The sequence below is a fragment of the Bufo gargarizans genome, chromosome 10, assembly GCF_014858855.1.
Source record: "Bufo gargarizans isolate SCDJY-AF-19 chromosome 10, ASM1485885v1, whole genome shotgun sequence".
NCBI classification, from domain to species: Eukaryota; Metazoa; Chordata; class Amphibia; order Anura; family Bufonidae; genus Bufo; species Bufo gargarizans.
This window is the reverse complement of record NC_058089.1, coordinates 32,803,962-32,821,890: the sequence shown is the minus strand read 5'-3', so window position 1 is coordinate 32,821,890 and position 17,929 is coordinate 32,803,962. Positions and strand designations below refer to the sequence as shown.

Here is a 17,929-nt window from a genome sequence, read left to right as displayed (position 1 = left end):
AATAATTAGTTTCCTTATATTATATTCTTTGCAATAGGATATGTTTGTAGTATCTTGCACATTCCACAGTGGAACGCACACCTATTCATGTGCATTCCACTCTGACACTCCCCTGAAACGCGTTGAGTGCCGTGTGTTTGAACATGGTAACATAGTATTTAAGGCTGAAAAAAGACATCTGTCCATCCAGTTCGGCCTGTTATCCTGCAAGTTGATCCAGAGGAAGGCAAAAAAAAAATAAAAAATTATAAGGAGGGATCACTCCTATTTCACCATACACTACAGTGGGTACGAATATTCTGGCAGAGGAGTGGCGCCTTCTAATGAGTCACATTTTTGATGGTCTATTTTGGAGTATTGGGGGACCCAGCATGGAGCCCCAAATACCCATATCCAGACTACGACACTGTATCTGTTCTGCCGTTTAGCTTTGCTATTCCCTGACCACGTGGCTGCCTTCCCTTCAATATTTTCATATTTCTGCATACGGGATAATCCTTCTCTGCTTCCTGGCGCCCCGTCGCTCTATATATTCGGGGTATACACCCTTAATATATGCTTTGTCGTCCAAACCTTTGTTGATCCTATTTTTATTTTTTATTCCATATGGGAAACTAGGCCAGTTCTACTTCACACCAGTTTGATAAATGATTCCATTAGTTTTTTTTCCAGGGCCATTTTAGGTTCCCAGTCCACCCCTGGGCCTAGGGACAACAGGCCCACAGCGTCCTGAGGCTAGTGAGCATCGGTATGTTGTGTGTGGCTGTTACAGGAAAATATGGTTTCTAGACAGACCCAAGTTCTATGACCGTATAATATATAACTAGTAAATGGATATAGTATATACAGATATCATTCAGTGCTATCCACCCATGGAGCTACCAGTATGCCCAGAGGCCAGTTGGTTAACATTTCAAAGACAGGAAGGACACATTGTAAAGCCGGTGAAAACGCAGAAAGACTGCATTCTCTTGGCCAGCAGATCGGAAGGTATTTGGGTGGTCACAGGGTGGAGTGCATGGAGGAGGCCGAGACACAGGAACATATGGAATATGTGAAGCTCTAGGGCTCACACTCTTTCCCTGCCACCCCTGGACGAACAGCACTTACCTTGGGATCAGGTTATATTACGTGTGTGCTTTTTGTGTATGTATATACAGTAGGTATAATAAAATAGTATACTTTATATATGTACATATAGATGTTTGTAGCCTGTAGATGTATGCCATTTACATGTGGAACTGTGGATTCTGTGGCCTGCACGTGTTTATGGATGTGTAGAAGATGTATGTATGTATGTATGTGTATGTGTGTGTGTGTGTGTATATATATATATATATATATATATATATATTTGTCTGGTATCCTGGGACAGGAAAAGAGGCTGCTGTGTGCAGTGGTGTCCTCTATGTAATGTCTTCTATTTGAATCCTCGTATATATTTGCTTTGTCACCTCTATATTATCAATAGGGTTGAGCGAACCCGAACTGCAAAGGAATTTTTCACTGAAGTTTGGGTTCGGTGTTTGGGTGATTTTATTTTTTTCCGTTATAACATGGTTATAACGGAAAATAATAGAATTCTTAAGAAGAATGCTAAATAAAATGGCCATTGAGGGATTAAAACAATTAAAAATAAAACTCACCTCATCCACTTGATCCCGTAGGTCTTCTTTCTTCAGGACCTGCGATGACGTCACCGTGCTCACCATGTGGTGAAGCACGGTGACGTCACTGCAGGTCCTGCTGAATGAAGATAGAAGGATCTTCTGTCTTCATTCAGCAGGACCTGCGGTGACGTAATCGCAGGTCCTTTTGCAGGTCCTGAAGAAAGAAGACCTTCAAATTTATTTTTAGCCCCTCAATGGGCATTTTATTTAGCATTCTGTCTTAAGAATGCTATTATTTTCCGTTATAACGGAAAATAATAAAGTGAAGTTTGGGTCGCCATTGACTTTAATGGGATTCGGGGTCAATTTCGGGTCCCAAACCCAAACTTTGGCCTGAAGTTCGGCCGAAACCGAACTTCCACGGGTGCGCTCCTCCTTAATTATCAGTAAAGTATTTTATATATAGTATCAGTGAGGGTTGTATGTTACTGCTGGGGTGGATGAGGGACTGTATATGGAAAAACAACAGCCTAGGAGCAGAATAGAGGGACAGAATACAGAGAGAGAGAAAAAAAAACTCCTATTTTCAATAGAAGAAATCCCCTTTTCAGTGGCTATGTACGCAAAGTCTTGATGAGCGTTAGGACCTTCCTTCTTCCCAGTACTAAGGCTGACACATGCATGCTTCAGCTAAGTGTGTTCTCAGTAGGGAGAGTGAAGTAAGTCTCCATAGAATAAAAGGATCAGGCATGTTGACATCCAGCAGCCTGATCCTTATCTCCCCTGACATCTGCTGTTCAGTTAGGAGGCCCCATACACTTTATGATCAGCCGACATACATCTCATGCATGGTCAGTGGTGATAGTGAATACTGAGGAGCATGTATAGAGCAGAGGGCACCTCGGGGAAGGCATGGATCGATCAGTCATACTCTGTCACAGGCAGTGTAAGTACAAGGAGGACTGACCAGAATCGGTAGCCTCTGTATTTTCCTGTATAAAGCCCCATGGAGCAGAGGGGGGAGGGGGCATGCATTACACCTCTTGTGGGTCCGTAAAATGGAAAATAAACGTACCACCTACAAGTGCTGTAAAACGTATGTAGGAAGCTGTTATTGCATACAGTACATAATAAAGCCCACAACTATAATGATCTAAAACTGATTTTACACAGCGCCGTACATTGTATAGTGGCTGTGTTTGGTATTGCAGCCCAGGTCTATTCACTTTGAAAGGGACTGTGATGCAAATTGGCCATGTGACCAATGAATGTGACATAATTGGTCTAGGAAGAGGCTGCAGCGCCATGGCCTCTTCAAACAGCTGTTCTGCTGGAGGCCCCGGGTGTCAGATCCCCACTGATCAGCTAGTGATGGACTATACTGGGCATCGACCATCAATATTAAAATTTCGGACAACCCCTTTAAAAAGGATTTCTGGGATTTTAATATTGATGACCTATCCTTAGGATAGATCATTAACATCAGATTGGCGGGGGTCTAACAGTGAGGATAGGTAATCAATATTAAAATCCCGGGGAACCCCTTTAACTGTCTGCCGGAAGTGCGAGTGTCACTCAGGATGCCACAATGTAATGGAGTGACAATGCTGACTTGTAACACCCGCTTTGTTTTCTTTGTTTTTTCTTTTTTAGCGGCTACAGAATGAGATTCCTCTCACTCCAGAACAATTAGAAGCCGTATTTGACAGCCTAGACCAGAGCAATAATGGCTACCTCACTCCTGTGGAGTTCAGCATGGGCCTTGGTAACCTTCTGCTCAACTTTGTAATCCTGTCGTGTTACCTCACTGTTCCATATTCATTACTCAATCAGAGGTATCCCTTGTCAAATCCCAAAGCTTGTTGGAAAGCCTCATTTTGACTCCTCGGGAGCCACTTCCACAAGGTGGCGCTGGGTGAGATGGTTCTCCTCTTTGGGAGATACCCCTTTGCATATTCGTTTCCCATGGAGCATTGCCAGTAAGTCTCCGTACCCTGCAGTACTTCCAGTAATTGTCCATACAGGACTGGTCTCTTTAAGGAGATCCCAGAGAGCTGGGATCTGTAAAATAAAAAAACAAAACCTTACCTGTTAACTGTTCCGCCATTCCACTTCTCTGATCTCCATTGGCTCTGCATTGGATACGTACACATGACCACTGAAACCAGTCACTGGCCTCAGTTGTCACACGTGCATGAATGTCGCATGATGACAAAGGCCCAGCGGGGATCAGAGCAGCAGAGACGAGAGGAGTGGTGGGAAATTTAAAAGGTGAGTGAAGATTTTTTTTTTGTCATTTACACAGCCCTTTGCTCTCTGCCAAATTTTGACAAAATGTTGGAAAACCCCTTTAAATAAATTACACTGATACTGACAGTGCTTCAGTTTATATGGTAGTTAGGTGCAGGTGCAAATGTACGCATTGTCTCAGTGTCCTAGGAAGCAAGCTATGTTTCAGTCGAAGAAGGGGAAATGAGTGGTATTGAAACCATCCATGTACTCGAGTACTTAGATAAGAGCTAAGGAATTCATAAGTGTCTGATTAACATAGTACATAAGGCTGAAAAAAGACATCTGTCCATCCAGTTCGGCCTGTCGTCCTGCAATTTGATCCAGAGGAAGGCAAAAAAAAAACCTGGGTGGTAGAAGCCAATTTTCCCCACTCCCTGGATCAACGACCCTTCTCTAGCATCTATAGCCTGTAATATTATTACGCTCCAGAAATACATCCAGGCCCCTCTTGAATTTCTTTATTGTACTCACCATCACCACCTCCTCAGGCAGAGAGTTCCATAGTCTCACTGCTCTTACCGTAAAGAATCCTCTTCTATGTTTGTGTACAAACCTTCTTTCCTCCAGACGCAGAGGATGTCCCCTCGTCACAGTCACTGTCCTGGGGATAAATAGATGATGGGAGAGATCTCTGTACTGACCCCTGATATATTTATACATATTAATTAGATCTTCCCTCAGTCATCTTTTTTCTAAAGTGAATAACGCTAATGTTGATAATCTTTCAGGGCACTGTAGTCCACCCATTGCAGTTATTACTTTAGTTGCCCTCCTCTGGACCCTCTCCAGCTCTGCTATGTCTGCCTTGTTCACAGGAGCCCAGAACTGTACACAGTACTCCATGTGTGGTCTGATTTGTAAAGTGGTAGGACTATGTTCTCATCACGGGCATCTGTGCCCCTTTTGATGCAACCCATTATCTTATTGGCCTTGGCAGCAGCTGCCTGACACTGGTTTTTACAGCTTAGTTTGCTGTTCACAAAAATTCCTAGTTCCTTTTCCATGTCCGTGTTACCCAGTGTTTTACCATTTTAGTATGTACGGGTGATTTGCATTATTCCTTCCTATGTGCATAACCTTACATTTGAGGAAGCAAATTGCTGCAATCCATCAAGTGTTCCCAAAAACACTAAAAAATAAATAAAATTGAAGGATTTGGTCAAGTGGGAGCCATAGGTTTTGTGAATGTTGAGCATACAAAACACAGAACACCTAAATGCACATGGCCATGATAGGCACACTCCATGTATCTATTAGAAAGTGAGTAAATAATGTCCCTATACAATGTGTAGAGAGAATTCCGCCATACAGAGCACATATAATACTACAAAACTGGACAAATAAATAATAGCCCTATACAGCTACTACATAACATGGCACCTGATGACGGCACCATCAGATTACTGCTATAATAGCTAGCAGCTAAGTGCTAAGCATAATATTGCGAGAGCGCCCTCGAGAAGTGGCAGCGTCAGCAGAGGGCCCTCGAGAAGTGTCAGTGTCAGCAGAGAGCCCTTGAGAAGTGGCTGGGTCAGCAGAGGGCCCTTGAGAAGTGGCTGGGTCAGCAGAGGGCCCTCGAAAAGTGGCAGCGTCAGCAGAGGGCCCTCGAGAAGTGGCTGGGTCAGCAGAGGGCCCTCGAGAAGTGGCAGCGTCAGCAGAGGGCCCTCGAGAAGTGGCAGCGTCAGCAGAGGGCCCTCGAGAAGTGGCAGCGTCAGCAGAGGGCCCTCGAGAAGTGGCAGCGTCAGCAGAAGGCCCTGGGGAAGGGGCAGCGCCAGCAGAGGGCGCTGCACAGTGTTCAGTTGCTTGATCGCTGGTTGTTTGGGAAGTGAAGGAGTTACAGGTACATCCCTGGTGGTCTAGGGTAGCTAAATGGTTGTCTTTCTAGAGGTCAGAACTCTCTCAGATCATCTTTCTATTTCCTACAGTCAGAGTTAATATTACACTGTTAGGAGTGAGGATTGTAACATTGCGCAGACATGACTAATAACATGGTGGAGGTTGTAGCAGTTCATCTTGCCAATAGTGCCAGATTAAACTATGCTGGTGACCTGCGCAAGCAGACAACCTGCTCTCCCCATTGTGTTTTAAGCTGTCAGTAAACTTCTGGGGGGAAACATAGCTGTCGACATTATTGGAGGTCCACGAAGTACAAGTGATGCATACAAAAACCTGCTGCTTACATACTTGCTATTTTGAGACTTCTTAATATAAATCATGATTTGCTATTCAAGCTTACAGTACTGTATGTGTCTTTTGTTTTAGGCAAGTTACTAGGGGTTAACATGGCAAATGGTAATGAACATGGTGAAAGGCCGATAATGGAAGAAACCTTTGAATCTGGATGGTCCGATGAAGATGATGATGCAGAGGAGATGCTGTTCTGTGCCACCATGGAACAGTTGGGGGCTGCCCATGTCTTCCAAGAGTAGGTCACATTACATCAGTCTTTTCTAAACTCTTTGGGGGGGGGGGGGGGGATTTATCAGAACTGGTGTAAAGGAAAACTGGCGTAGCAACCAATCAAATTGATCCTTTGATTTTTCCAAAGGGGCTCTAAAAAATAAGTGGTGAAATATGATGGTCATCTTGATTGTTAACGCATATTGTATGTGATAGATCTTCAAATGTGTTATGGCAGTGAGTGTGGAACCACTGTGTCAACTAACAGATTTGACCTTGGGCTAAACCTAAGTCTCTTATCCTGGCAGTCCCCTGATTTTCACGATTTATCTCTTGTACAAAGATCTAGACTTTGCTGCAGGGGATTTACCAGGCTGCTACCTCCTGGAGTATTCTCTGTATGATTGACAGCTGACCCACAAGGATTAAGAAACATTGGTGAAGAGCACCAAGCAATCAGGCAGAGCTGTAGTCAGTGCAGGCCAAGGTCAGGGCAGGAAGAGTATGAGCAATCCAATAAACAGTCCGAGGTCAAGGTGGGCAGAGAACGGTTAATACAGAGGACAGGTCAGGCACCAAGAAGGTCAGTATCCAGGAAACAGGCAGAAGTTGGTACACAGGCAGACAAACAAATACGGCACACCTTTGCAGGAAGTAGCAAGCTAGTCAACATATTGATCAGTCACTCTCCCACTGGGGAAGGTGTCTTAAAAGGGTTGTCCGGGTTCACAGCTGAACCCGGACATACCCATAATTTCTCACAGGCAGCACCCCCTCTGACTTGAGCATCGGAGCAGTTCATGCTCCGATGATTTCCCTTGCCCTGCGCAATCATTTTGTGGAGGTCCGGTGACGTACCGGGCTCTCCTTCAGGCTGCCAAGTGGAGGCATCCGCCCAGCAGTGTGTTCGGTGGCATCACCGGGCTCACTGCTGGGCAGATGCCTCCACTTGGCAGCCCGAAGAAGAGCCGAGTACATCACCGGAACTCCACAAAATGCCTTTGGCAAAAGAGATCATCGGAGAATGTCAGGGGGGCTGCCTGGGTGAAATTCTGGGTATGTCCGGGTTCAACTCTGAACCCAGACAACCCCTTTAAGTACCTCAAGGTGACCAGCTGGTGAAGATTGAGCCGTGCACATGCTGATCTGCACAGAGCTGAAGGGAGTGCATGTGTGCTCCTTAAGGGCAGAATGAGATAGGCTTGGCTTGCAATCAGGCCACATTTTACGTGGAGAGACAGCTACCCTGGGGGCCATGCCTGCTGGGATGGTATGGAGAGCAGAAGACGGGTCTGTATCTCCAGGACCTTGAGCGGGGAGCAACAGTATGGGTACTGATATGCTTCATGAAATGCATTTGCTAGTAACTACAGTACATTGTTTAGTGGATCCATTACATTGAAAGTCTGAATGGTGCATTCATGCAAAGTGTGAGTCAAGGAGCAGGACGACTCAAGCAGAATATTTATAACCGCTTGTATACATGCCAAAAGTTCTTGGCGATATCCACTGTCAGTCATCCTCCCCGTTTCCTTAGGCTAGTAGCACCCATCTCATATATGTCATATTTATGCACTCCCATGTCTAGCTTATTTAATTGTGCATTGTATTCCTAAGACACAGGGAAATACGGGATCTGTGGAATCGTCTACGCAAGGAGCGTCCCGAGTTGCTGGCAAACTTTGAGGAGTTTCTCTTCCGCGTTTCCACTTACATCCGGGACGTGCATCATGAAAAAGAGACTCTAGAACAAGCTTTAAAAAGGTGTGTGCGTCCCCAATCTACTCCCCCTTAACTGTGTAATGTCTGTGCCCCTAACACATCTGACCTTGCAGAACTGAAGAGCTCTGCCCACGCTCCGGTGACATGACAGGCCATTGTTAACACAGGATTTACTCAGTTTGGATGCAGAGTTATTTTGTAGCACTTGTTTCAGGAACAGATTTGTACTGGATAATTATCTCAGACTGTTTGTGCTCCTTTGAAATCATTAGGGTGCATTTACACAGGACTTACTCTGGAGTAGAAAATCCGCAACAGAGCCACAGCAAAATCCACATGAATGACATGGCTCTAAAATCGGTGATGCTGATTTTTTTTCAGCAAATCTCATCTGCTTTCCCGGTACTGCGGACTTACTACATGAAAATCTACCATGACAAATCTGCAGCGTATCTGTCCCATGTGGAAACACCTTTAAAGGGGTTTTCTGGTTTTCATCACACCCTTTTAAAATAATCATTTATGAAAGTACTCGCAGCAGTAATAATGCCCACTATAGCAATCCTAGTAGTTACACTGCCTCCTGTAGCGTCTCCAGTAGTTATATGTGAGATGACGTAATTGCGCCGACTATGTCCCGATGTAGGTAGGCGTGATGACGTCATCACGCTCATCTATGCCGCTTTTTGGCCTCATAGGCTACAGGGCTACAGACCTATGAGAGTGAACAGCGGAGATGGGAGCCATGGGCTCCCATACCCTGCTGTGGTATTCAAATGTGGGGAAGTGGGCAAAACATCTGAGACCCAAGCCCTGGATGATACCGTTTCTGGAGGGTGCTCTGCTGACGCTACCGTTTCTGGAGGGCGCTCTGCTGACTCTACCATTTCTGGAGGGCGCTCTGCTGACGCTACCGTTTCTGGAAGGCGCTCTGCTGACGCTACCATTTCTGGAGGGCGCTCTGCTGACGCTACCGTTTCTGGAGGGCGCTCTGCTGACGCTACCGTTTCTGGAGGGCGCTCTGCTGACGCTACCGTTTCTGGAGGGCGCTCTGCTGACGCTACCGTTTCTGGAGGGCGCTCTGCTGACGCTACCGTTTCTGGAGGGCGCTCTGCTGACGCTACCGTTTCTGGAGGGCGCTCTGCTGACGCTACCGTTTCTGGAGGGCGCTCTGCTGACGCTACCGTTTCTGGAGGGCGCTCTGCTGACGCTACAGTTTCTGGAGGGCGCTCTGCTGACGCTACAGTTTCTGGAGGGCGCTCTGCTGACGCTACAGTTTCTGGAGGGCGCTCTGCTGACGCTACAGTTTCTGGAGGGCGCTCTGCTGACGCTACAGTTTCTGGAGGGCGCTCTGCTGACGCTACAGTTTCTGGAGGGCGCTCTGCTGACGCTACAGTTTCTGGAGGGCGCTCTGCTGACGCTACAGTTTCTGGAGGGCGCTCTGCTGACGCTACAGTTTCTGGAGGGCGCTCTGCTGACGCTACAGTTTCTGGAGGGCGCTCTGCTGATGCTACCGTTTCTGGAGGGCACATGGGCCCGTCCATTTCTATGAAGGAGTCCATATTTTGCCGGTCTGTGATGTGCAGACTGCAATATGGATATGTTCGTGTGCATGAGGCCTTGCTAACATATATATGAGGAACATATATCTTATTATATGATTAGTGTCTGCGCCTAGAAGCATGCAACCACAGAGCCTGTAGTTATATATTTTGCAGGTAAAGGTTAACTGTATAAGATAACGATAGTGTGCGGAGGTGGAGGGGCAGAAGAGCATGGCGGAACCAGGAAAGTTAATGTAGAACCCGGGATACTAAACTTTATTGGTTATATGTGTGAGGTTTCCCTGTATAGACAATAATCGTTATTCTGTATACCGTAGGAAAGAGACAGATCACGGCAGAGAGGTGAGGTGTCTGTATGAGGAGATGGAGCAGCAAATTAAAATAGAGCGAGAACGGCTTCTCAAAAAGGTAGGAAACTGGTCATGGCTTTTTTGCATTGCATTTTTTTGTACTAGTGGATTTTTCCCATACTGCATGGTTTCCTATATAAAAATGTAAGGCTAAAAAAAACACACCATTAAAAAAACGATGTGCTCAATCACACTATAGGGCCAAAAGACATTTAAAGGGCCTCTGGATAGGTCATTTTAATATCAGATCAGTCCGACGGCAGTATTGTCTGAGTCACAGAACACACAGAGGCAGGGCATAATAGGTTAACACCAACAGGTAAAATACACTGTAATACAGGAGCACTGCAGTGTATTATACAAGTGATCATCACATGGAAAAGTCCCTTAGTGATACTAAAAAAATAAATAAACAATTGAAGGCATATTTTTTATTTATTAGAAAATCCCCCCAAAGTAGATGTAAGCTGAGCTGCAGTAACACACCATGGCCACTATACTTTTTTTTGTTTCAATATTTTTTATTGGATTTTACAAAATGTAAGCAAATTACAATAAAGATATGTTGCCTTAAATCACAGTATCTGATTTTCATTTGCGTTGGATCAAACATATTCAACACAATGGCATAAACTTGCCATAACAAGAATCAACCCACTGTATGCGAAAATCGTCAACTCCAACCGGAGCCCTCCTTCAGCAAAATTCACATGCTGTAATCCTAGTAAAGCCGTACATGGTCGTAAGTTACAAAATGGCCACTATACTTTGAATGGCGTTGTGCTTCCAGCTCTATTCAAAGTAGTAGTTCCAGCATCGGCGGCTGCAGGGTACATCTGATAGATAGGGTTTCTGGGGTTCGGACCCCACCATCAGACCGATATTAGTGACCCACCCTTAAGATTGGTTATTAATATCTGGAGCTCCTTTAAAAAAATATATTTTTTTTCCAAACACATTGGGGTCATTTATTATATTGAAATATGGCTAAATTAGGCGTATTTCAGGCGCAGATGTCAGGGCGCAACAGTTAGTTGCGCTGCTATCTGCTACTTTTCCCCGCTCACACCAGGTCTAAAATTGTGGAAGGGGAAGGGCCAGCAGACCTGTCTCATTTATCATTTAATTTTCTACACCTGTTTTAGGCATAGAAAATGGTCTAAATGTAAGATAGCAAGGAAGCTGTATTACATTTAGAATTGGAGCTGGATGCTCCGATGAGGCCGGTGCCTCTTCATAACTTCAGTGGATCCACCACCAGCTTAGAGCTTTATTAAAGGGGTTCTGTAGTTTGTTTAAACTGATGATCTATCCTCTGGATAGATCATCAGCATCTGGCCGTCGGGGGTCCAACACCCAGGACCCCCCGCCGATCAGCTGTTTTAGAAGGCAGCAGCGCCACGGCCTTCTCACTGTTTACCGCAGGCTCAGTGACGTCATGACTAGTATCAACTGGCCTGGGCGGGGCTAAGCTCTGTTCACTTGAATGGAGCTTAGCCCCGCCCAGGCCAGTTGATACTAGTCATGACGTCACTGAGCCTGCGGTAAACAGTGAGAAGGCCGTGGCGCTCCTGGAGCGCTGCTGCCTTCTAAAACAGCTGATCGGCGGGGGTCCTGGGTGTCGGACCCCCGCTGATCAGATGCTGATGATCTATCCAGAGGATAGATAATCAGTTTAACAAAACTGCAGAACCCCTTTAAGACCAGCGTCTAAAACACCGGTCTTAATAAATGTGCCCGATTGTTCAACAGTAGCCAGAAAGTGGCCAACCCCTTTAAGCTTGGACTACCTCCAGCACTTCTAAAGAGAATGAATGGGATGATAGTGTGCACGATTGATCACAAACTAGGAAGATGGATCCCTGTTCTCATGATCTTTGGAGGTCTCAATGGTTGAACTCCACCGATCTAGGAGCTGGGGACTGGTGGAAAACTTCCCACCGTATAGCGTAGGAAAACGTGGGGGCAGCTAGGCCTGGACATCAGAAAAAGGGAGCGGTCACCTCCTACAGCTGCCCTAATCCTGGCCCTGACTTCTAACCGTATGAGCAGACCTAGATGGTAGGTGGGCTTATACACAGGAACCTCGGACCCTGAGTCGCCCTGAAGATCCCTGAATTAAAGTTAGGAGAAGGAGACTACCTGTTCATCCGCGTCTGGGATAAACAGGAGTCTCCACCGGCCTAGTTGCAAGGAAAGGGACAGCCAGTGAAAAGCCACTGGATTGGCAGCTAAGAGCCCAGAAACAACACTTACCTGCTGCGGCCACAACAACGACCGGACCCTCATGCAGACAGAAAGCATGGCGGCCCCAGGCAGAGCTGCTTACCGACTTGTGATTCCCCCCTCCGTGGAAACCAGGTACCCGCTTTCGGAGGTTCAACATATAAACAGTGAAAATGTCTAGCAACCATGCTGGAATCCAACACCAAACATAACAGACATGGAACACCAAACTAGACATAAACACACGCAAAACACCAACCACACCAAACAAGGCAAACAGGTGAGGATGGGAAAAGGACAGAGGGAACATAGAGGAGACATCATGGTGACATTGGTCTCTAGCTAGGAGGCCCTCCCATTAGATAGATGGTATATCCCGGAAAGGAGCCACACTCCAGGTAACACAAAGGCTGAAGTGCAACTGACCTCAGTCTTACAACACCAGGATATAAAGAGCCAAGAGGCCACACCCAGGACACACCTAGACCCCCAAGAGCCAGATAGTTAACCCCTCCAGCACCAAACAGGGAAGGGAAGCAGGATATAAGGGCAGGCACCTACATGCTGCAACAAACACACATGCACGGAAACCATGTCACGGCGAAAACAACAGAGGCCGTGACACACAAATGTTAAATTCTGCCTTGAACATTCAATACTAAGATGTGATAGGCTGCACTACTGCTAGGTTCTGATGACACCTTGTCTTGTTCTGGTTTCGTGCTGTCATGGAGAACTCTTCCAGATTAAAACCGCCGTCTACAGGAATATCTCCACGCCATAATTAGTTTTGTGTGTGTACATTAAATGACATGATGGCACTGACTTGGAAAAATTTTATTTCTGCATTTAAAAAGAGAATGTTTTCACATTTGTATTGCCCACAAAAAGTCTTTTCACTTTTAATGCGGTGATAATGATCTGCTGTCATTGAGATTCGTCACTTGTTGATTGACGTGTTCGGTCATATTGTGCAGGACTCCATGAGACAGCAGGACAGGCACTCCAATCTTCAGAGGGAACTGATGAGGAAAGAACAGGAGCTGGAGGGCATTGCTCTCAGACAGAGACAGGTACAGTACTCTTTTTCACACAGCACTGTCTATTATTCCCTATAACAGCAGAGTTCATTCCCTTCCAGTGCTAATAGAGTGGGCAGGGTGCCACATGTAACATACCCCCACGTGTAACATACCTCCACGTGTGTGGCTGATGGTGTGCCCATACTCGTACATATGCAGTACAGGTAGTGAAAAGATCCCAACTGGGATAACAAACCATTTACTTTGAAATGATAGATAAAGCTCTGAACCCGAACATACCCACATCTCCCCCTCCCCCCCCTTTTTTTATTTGAGCATCGGAGCATGTCATGCTCCGATGCTCTCCTTTGCCGTTAGCTGAATCGCGCAGGGCAAAGGCATTTTATTGAATTTCGGTGACTTCCCGGGAAGCCTCCGCCTAGTAATGTTAAAGACATAATCAAACACCCCTTGTCCTCCGCGATGCAGGGCAAGGGAGAGCATCTTAGCTCATATAATAGGGGCCAGAGGGGTGAAGAATGAACCCGGACAACACACTTTAAATACCGTTAGATATTAAACCATAATAAATAGCTACCATATCTTGTTAAACTTTGCCCCCCCCCCCCCAGTCTGAACTAAAATATTTTTAAGGTAGTGAAGGTATTAGAATAAAACAAAACTATACACTCTGCCCGATCCCCTTGAGGTAGTGAAGATATTAAAATAGAAAATTAAATATACACTCTGCCCAATCCCCTTTAGTTCCAGCCCTGTTGCTCCAGTGCTATCTGCCGCTGCAGCCAGTCACTGGCCTCAGCAGTATATGGCACACGACCACTGAGGCCAGTCATTGGCTGCAGCAGTCACATGTGGCATACATGATGATTAAACTGCTAGGATACTTCAGTCTCAAGTACAATGGAATGAGTTGATCCTGGTCACCTCATCAAAAATCGGGCTGCTCGTGGTGGATTACATTTAATTTAACTGGAGATATGGAAAAAAGCAAGCTGTGTTTTTCCTGATTGCCTCTCCGCTGAGCGCAATGGCTAAAGCCCCTTCATTCTTGAGATCAGTGGCCTTCTCAGAAGTCAAACCTCCACTGGTCACACTTATGACGTGTCTTACTGACTCCAATCTGAGTTAATTGTGGGTAATGCCTTTTTAACAAGGAATACTTCTGCTAATTACTGTCATTTGACACTTTAAAGGGGTTCTGCAGTTTTTTTTAAACTGATGATCTATCCTCTGGATAGATCATCAGCATCTGATCGGCGGGGGTCCGACACACGGGAACCCTGCCGATCAGCTGTTTGAGAAGGCAGCGGTGCTGGCAGTAGCGCTGCAGCCTTATCGCTGTTTACCGCAGGCCCAGTGACGTCACGACTAGTATCACTGGCCTGGCTAATCTCCATTCAAGTGAACAGAGCTTAGCCCCGCCCAGGCCATTGATGCTAGTCGTGACGTCACTGGGCCTGCGGTAAACAGCGATAAGGCTGCAGCGCTACTGCCAGCGCCGCTGCCTTCTCAAACAGCTGATCGGCAGGGGTCCTGAGGATAGATCATCAGTTAAAAAAAACTGCAGAACCGCTTTAACTTCTAGTTTACTCAATGCAGAGGGAACATTACCTGACAATGCAACATACTGTAATGCACATGTTCATTCTTACTTAGATAACATAGATTTCTATAGGTATTTTCTCTGCAACTACTTGTAATAACCGATCTACAATTAGCTGTAATTGATTTTGTGCTTTTTTGGTTGCTATGGGCTTCCTGTCCTTTTAACCTTCATTAGCAAACAGCTTTGTGTGCTGTTTACAGCTGAACACATATTACACCCTCTTTTGGTATGTGTTTGTGTTTACTCTAGGCAATTGTATGTGTTCTGATGTATATGAAGGTTTTACCCAGTGGTAACTTTACAAACATACCATGCAAATCTTAAGTGGGTCCCCTGAGTATATTATTGGTGGCCATAAACATTCAATAGCTGTTGCTCTAAAAATCCTTTTGGCTTTGCAGCTATCTCTCCCTATTACCCTCCCCGACTCCTCACACTCAGGTCGGCCAAGCATGTATGTGTTGTTAGTGGGGATAGAGGAGAAAGTTGCTGCCAAAGACTTCTGGGAGAAAAAAAGGATCAGGATCAGATGAAAAATGTTTGTCCAGTGCATCATAGGTCTGGGGCTGTTCATCCAACTCTGGCCTCCTCCTTCCATTTTCCAACGGCCAACCCTACACTCCCGGTCACCATGCAGCCAATCACTGGCCTCAGCAGTATACAGCACATGACTGCTGAAGCCAGCAATTGGCTGCAGCACTGACCTGTGGTGTACGCATAGTCACTGCTCTGGGTGGGAACGTGATTCTGGAAGCCGCCGGGAAGAAAAGTAGTAAGTATGCTTAAACTAATAATTAATAGAAGACCATAGTTATAATAATACATAGAGGCAGTAGTGGGTCTCATACATAAAGAAGTATTAGAACATATGTCTATGCTGTAGGCATTGCAGTGACAAAACTAGGGAGCGCACCTGTTATGCCTTAAATAACGCCCCATGCTTTGGTGTAGTGAAATGTTTTTTTGCCAATTACGGTCGGATGGCAAAATGCACACAAACCCTCCACATCATGATGTAAAGGCTTGCGCCTGGAAGAGGTTGAGCAGCTAAATTGGTGAAGGTTCACTTAATGGGGTTTAGGTGGCCATGGGACCCCCAGGGGCTTCAGGCCCAGAGTTACCACCTTAAACAACGCTATTATGATCCGCCATTGGGCACTTTACAATCAGAGGGTTCATATACAAACAAAATAACACAGCATAAAAATAGCAACAAACAAGTCAACAATTAAAACGAAGAATGAGGGACCCCCTCACATAAGCTTACAAGGTATGAGGAGATAGGGGTGACACAATGGCCCAGCCGTCTTAACAAAATAGTAGATTTTAGATAGATATCAAGTCACCAGCAGATATCTGTAGCTCTTCTGAATGCATGGGGTGTGGTGGATACTGATGGATGATGGATCAGGCATGAAGGAAGAGGTTAATGAGTGTGGGGGGGGGGGGGGTGAATAGAGAAGATTTAGATTAGTGGATGTGAAAGACTACCCTAAAAAGATATGTTTTTAGGAAGCGTCTAAAAGTGTGGATGTTGTGAATTAACCTAATTGTTCGGGGTAAGGTGCAGCTCTGGAGAAGTAGGGATGGGAGTGGGAGGTTCGGATTATGGTGGATGTAAGTCTTAAATCACAGGTAGGGTGGTAGAAAGAGATGAGTAAGGAGATGTAGGGGGTGCAGAACCCTGGAGGGCTTTGTGGGTGAGAAATTTAAATTGAGTCTTATATTGTATAGGCAACCAGTGCAATGATGGCACAGGGTGGAGGCATCAGAGTACCCGATAGACAGTAGATCTGCCTAACTGCTGCATTCCAGATAGATTGGAGAGGGGAGAGATTAGCTGATCGGCGGGGGTGCCGGGTGGCGTACCACTTTGATCTAATATTGATGACCTATCCTGAGGATAGTATTTTATCCAATAGGTCGGCACTGCAGATAAACCTTGAGGTGCTCGCATCCTAGCTGTCTGACGAAGACACCACGAGTGTCGAAACGCGTCACAGGCATATATGGGACAATAAACACAAATATTGAGAACATCTGGAAGTGAGTGCCGGCCCTTCATTGCTACTATCCTGAGGATAGGTCATTAATATTAAAATTGGAGGCGTGGCGATCTCCAAGCAGTCAAGCACACCTGTCCAGTTAATCTGCCCCCTGGAGGCTGGTTTTAAAGTCAGTAAAAAACTGAGTCTGCTTATATAGCACCTACCAGGCCATTGGGCTCCAGGAGAAGGATATAGTGGGTTCAGCATGCATGTGAGTACTTGCATCCCTGGATCCGATGAAAGCTGTAATGGCACCGGACGGGGTTAAAAGCAGAGTGTGCTTGGCGTGCATGCTGTACCTACACTCCCTGGACTTTATGTGGCTGTCATGGCCCATAAAAGGTAGGAACTAGTATTAGGGCCCACTCATGAAGGCGACCTTGACGTGGTGAGTGGCTTATTACGCTTTGGCCAAAATGTACACCAATGCCTTATTCAACATCCAGCATAAAGGCAGGGCAGAGTGCTGGTTGCAGTGTGCGATTGCATTTTGTGTTTTTACATTAATATTAAAAGCCTGGAAAACCCCTTTTTATAATCCTCTCTGCGTGTTTAAATTATGAGGGTGACTTCTTCTAAACCAGGGGTGCACAACCCACGGGCTGCATGTGTCCTGCAGAGCCAAGGTGTGTGGCCCCCATCTTGCAGGGCAGAAACACAGTTGATCATGCAATCAGCTGTGTTTCTGCTGGGAGCACCGCAAGGCACTGGATTGCAGCTTCTGCCCCTGCAGTCTAGCAGGAGGTAGAGTCCCCAGCTGTCAGTGACGGCAGAAGCCCCGATGAGACAAAAAAAAAAAGTCTCATTGTCAAGCAAAGGTCAGTGGTTTCAGTGACCTCTTGGGGACAAACTATGTGCCAAAAATATATTAAAAAAATTATGAAAACAAAAGAAAAAAAAAGTCAGTGTATGTGGCAAAATATATTAAAAATAAATAAGTAATAAAGCAATAAAAAAAATAGGAAAATTTAAATAAAACATTTATAAAATACAATAAAAAATTTTTTGGGGGAAAAAGTACAATATAAAAAAAAATGTTGGTGTCCCCCAAAGATCTTTTTATAACC

At 45.6% G+C, this 17,929-nt stretch overlaps 1 protein-coding gene across 1 annotated transcript in view; it reads left to right on the top strand.

Moving 5' to 3' along the window:
- CRACR2B (calcium release activated channel regulator 2B) overlaps window positions 1-17,929 on the top strand; it is a 44,337-nt gene that overhangs the window by 13,697 nt on the left and 12,711 nt on the right. The window contains exons 3-7 of the mRNA XM_044269937.1: window positions 3,264-3,375; window positions 6,165-6,327; window positions 7,920-8,066; window positions 9,907-9,997; window positions 13,143-13,238. Of these exons, the coding sequence (XP_044125872.1) occupies window positions 3,264-3,375; window positions 6,165-6,327; window positions 7,920-8,066; window positions 9,907-9,997; window positions 13,143-13,238 (609 nt within the window). The remainder of the gene's footprint in view (window positions 1-3,263; window positions 3,376-6,164; window positions 6,328-7,919; window positions 8,067-9,906; window positions 9,998-13,142; window positions 13,239-17,929) is intronic.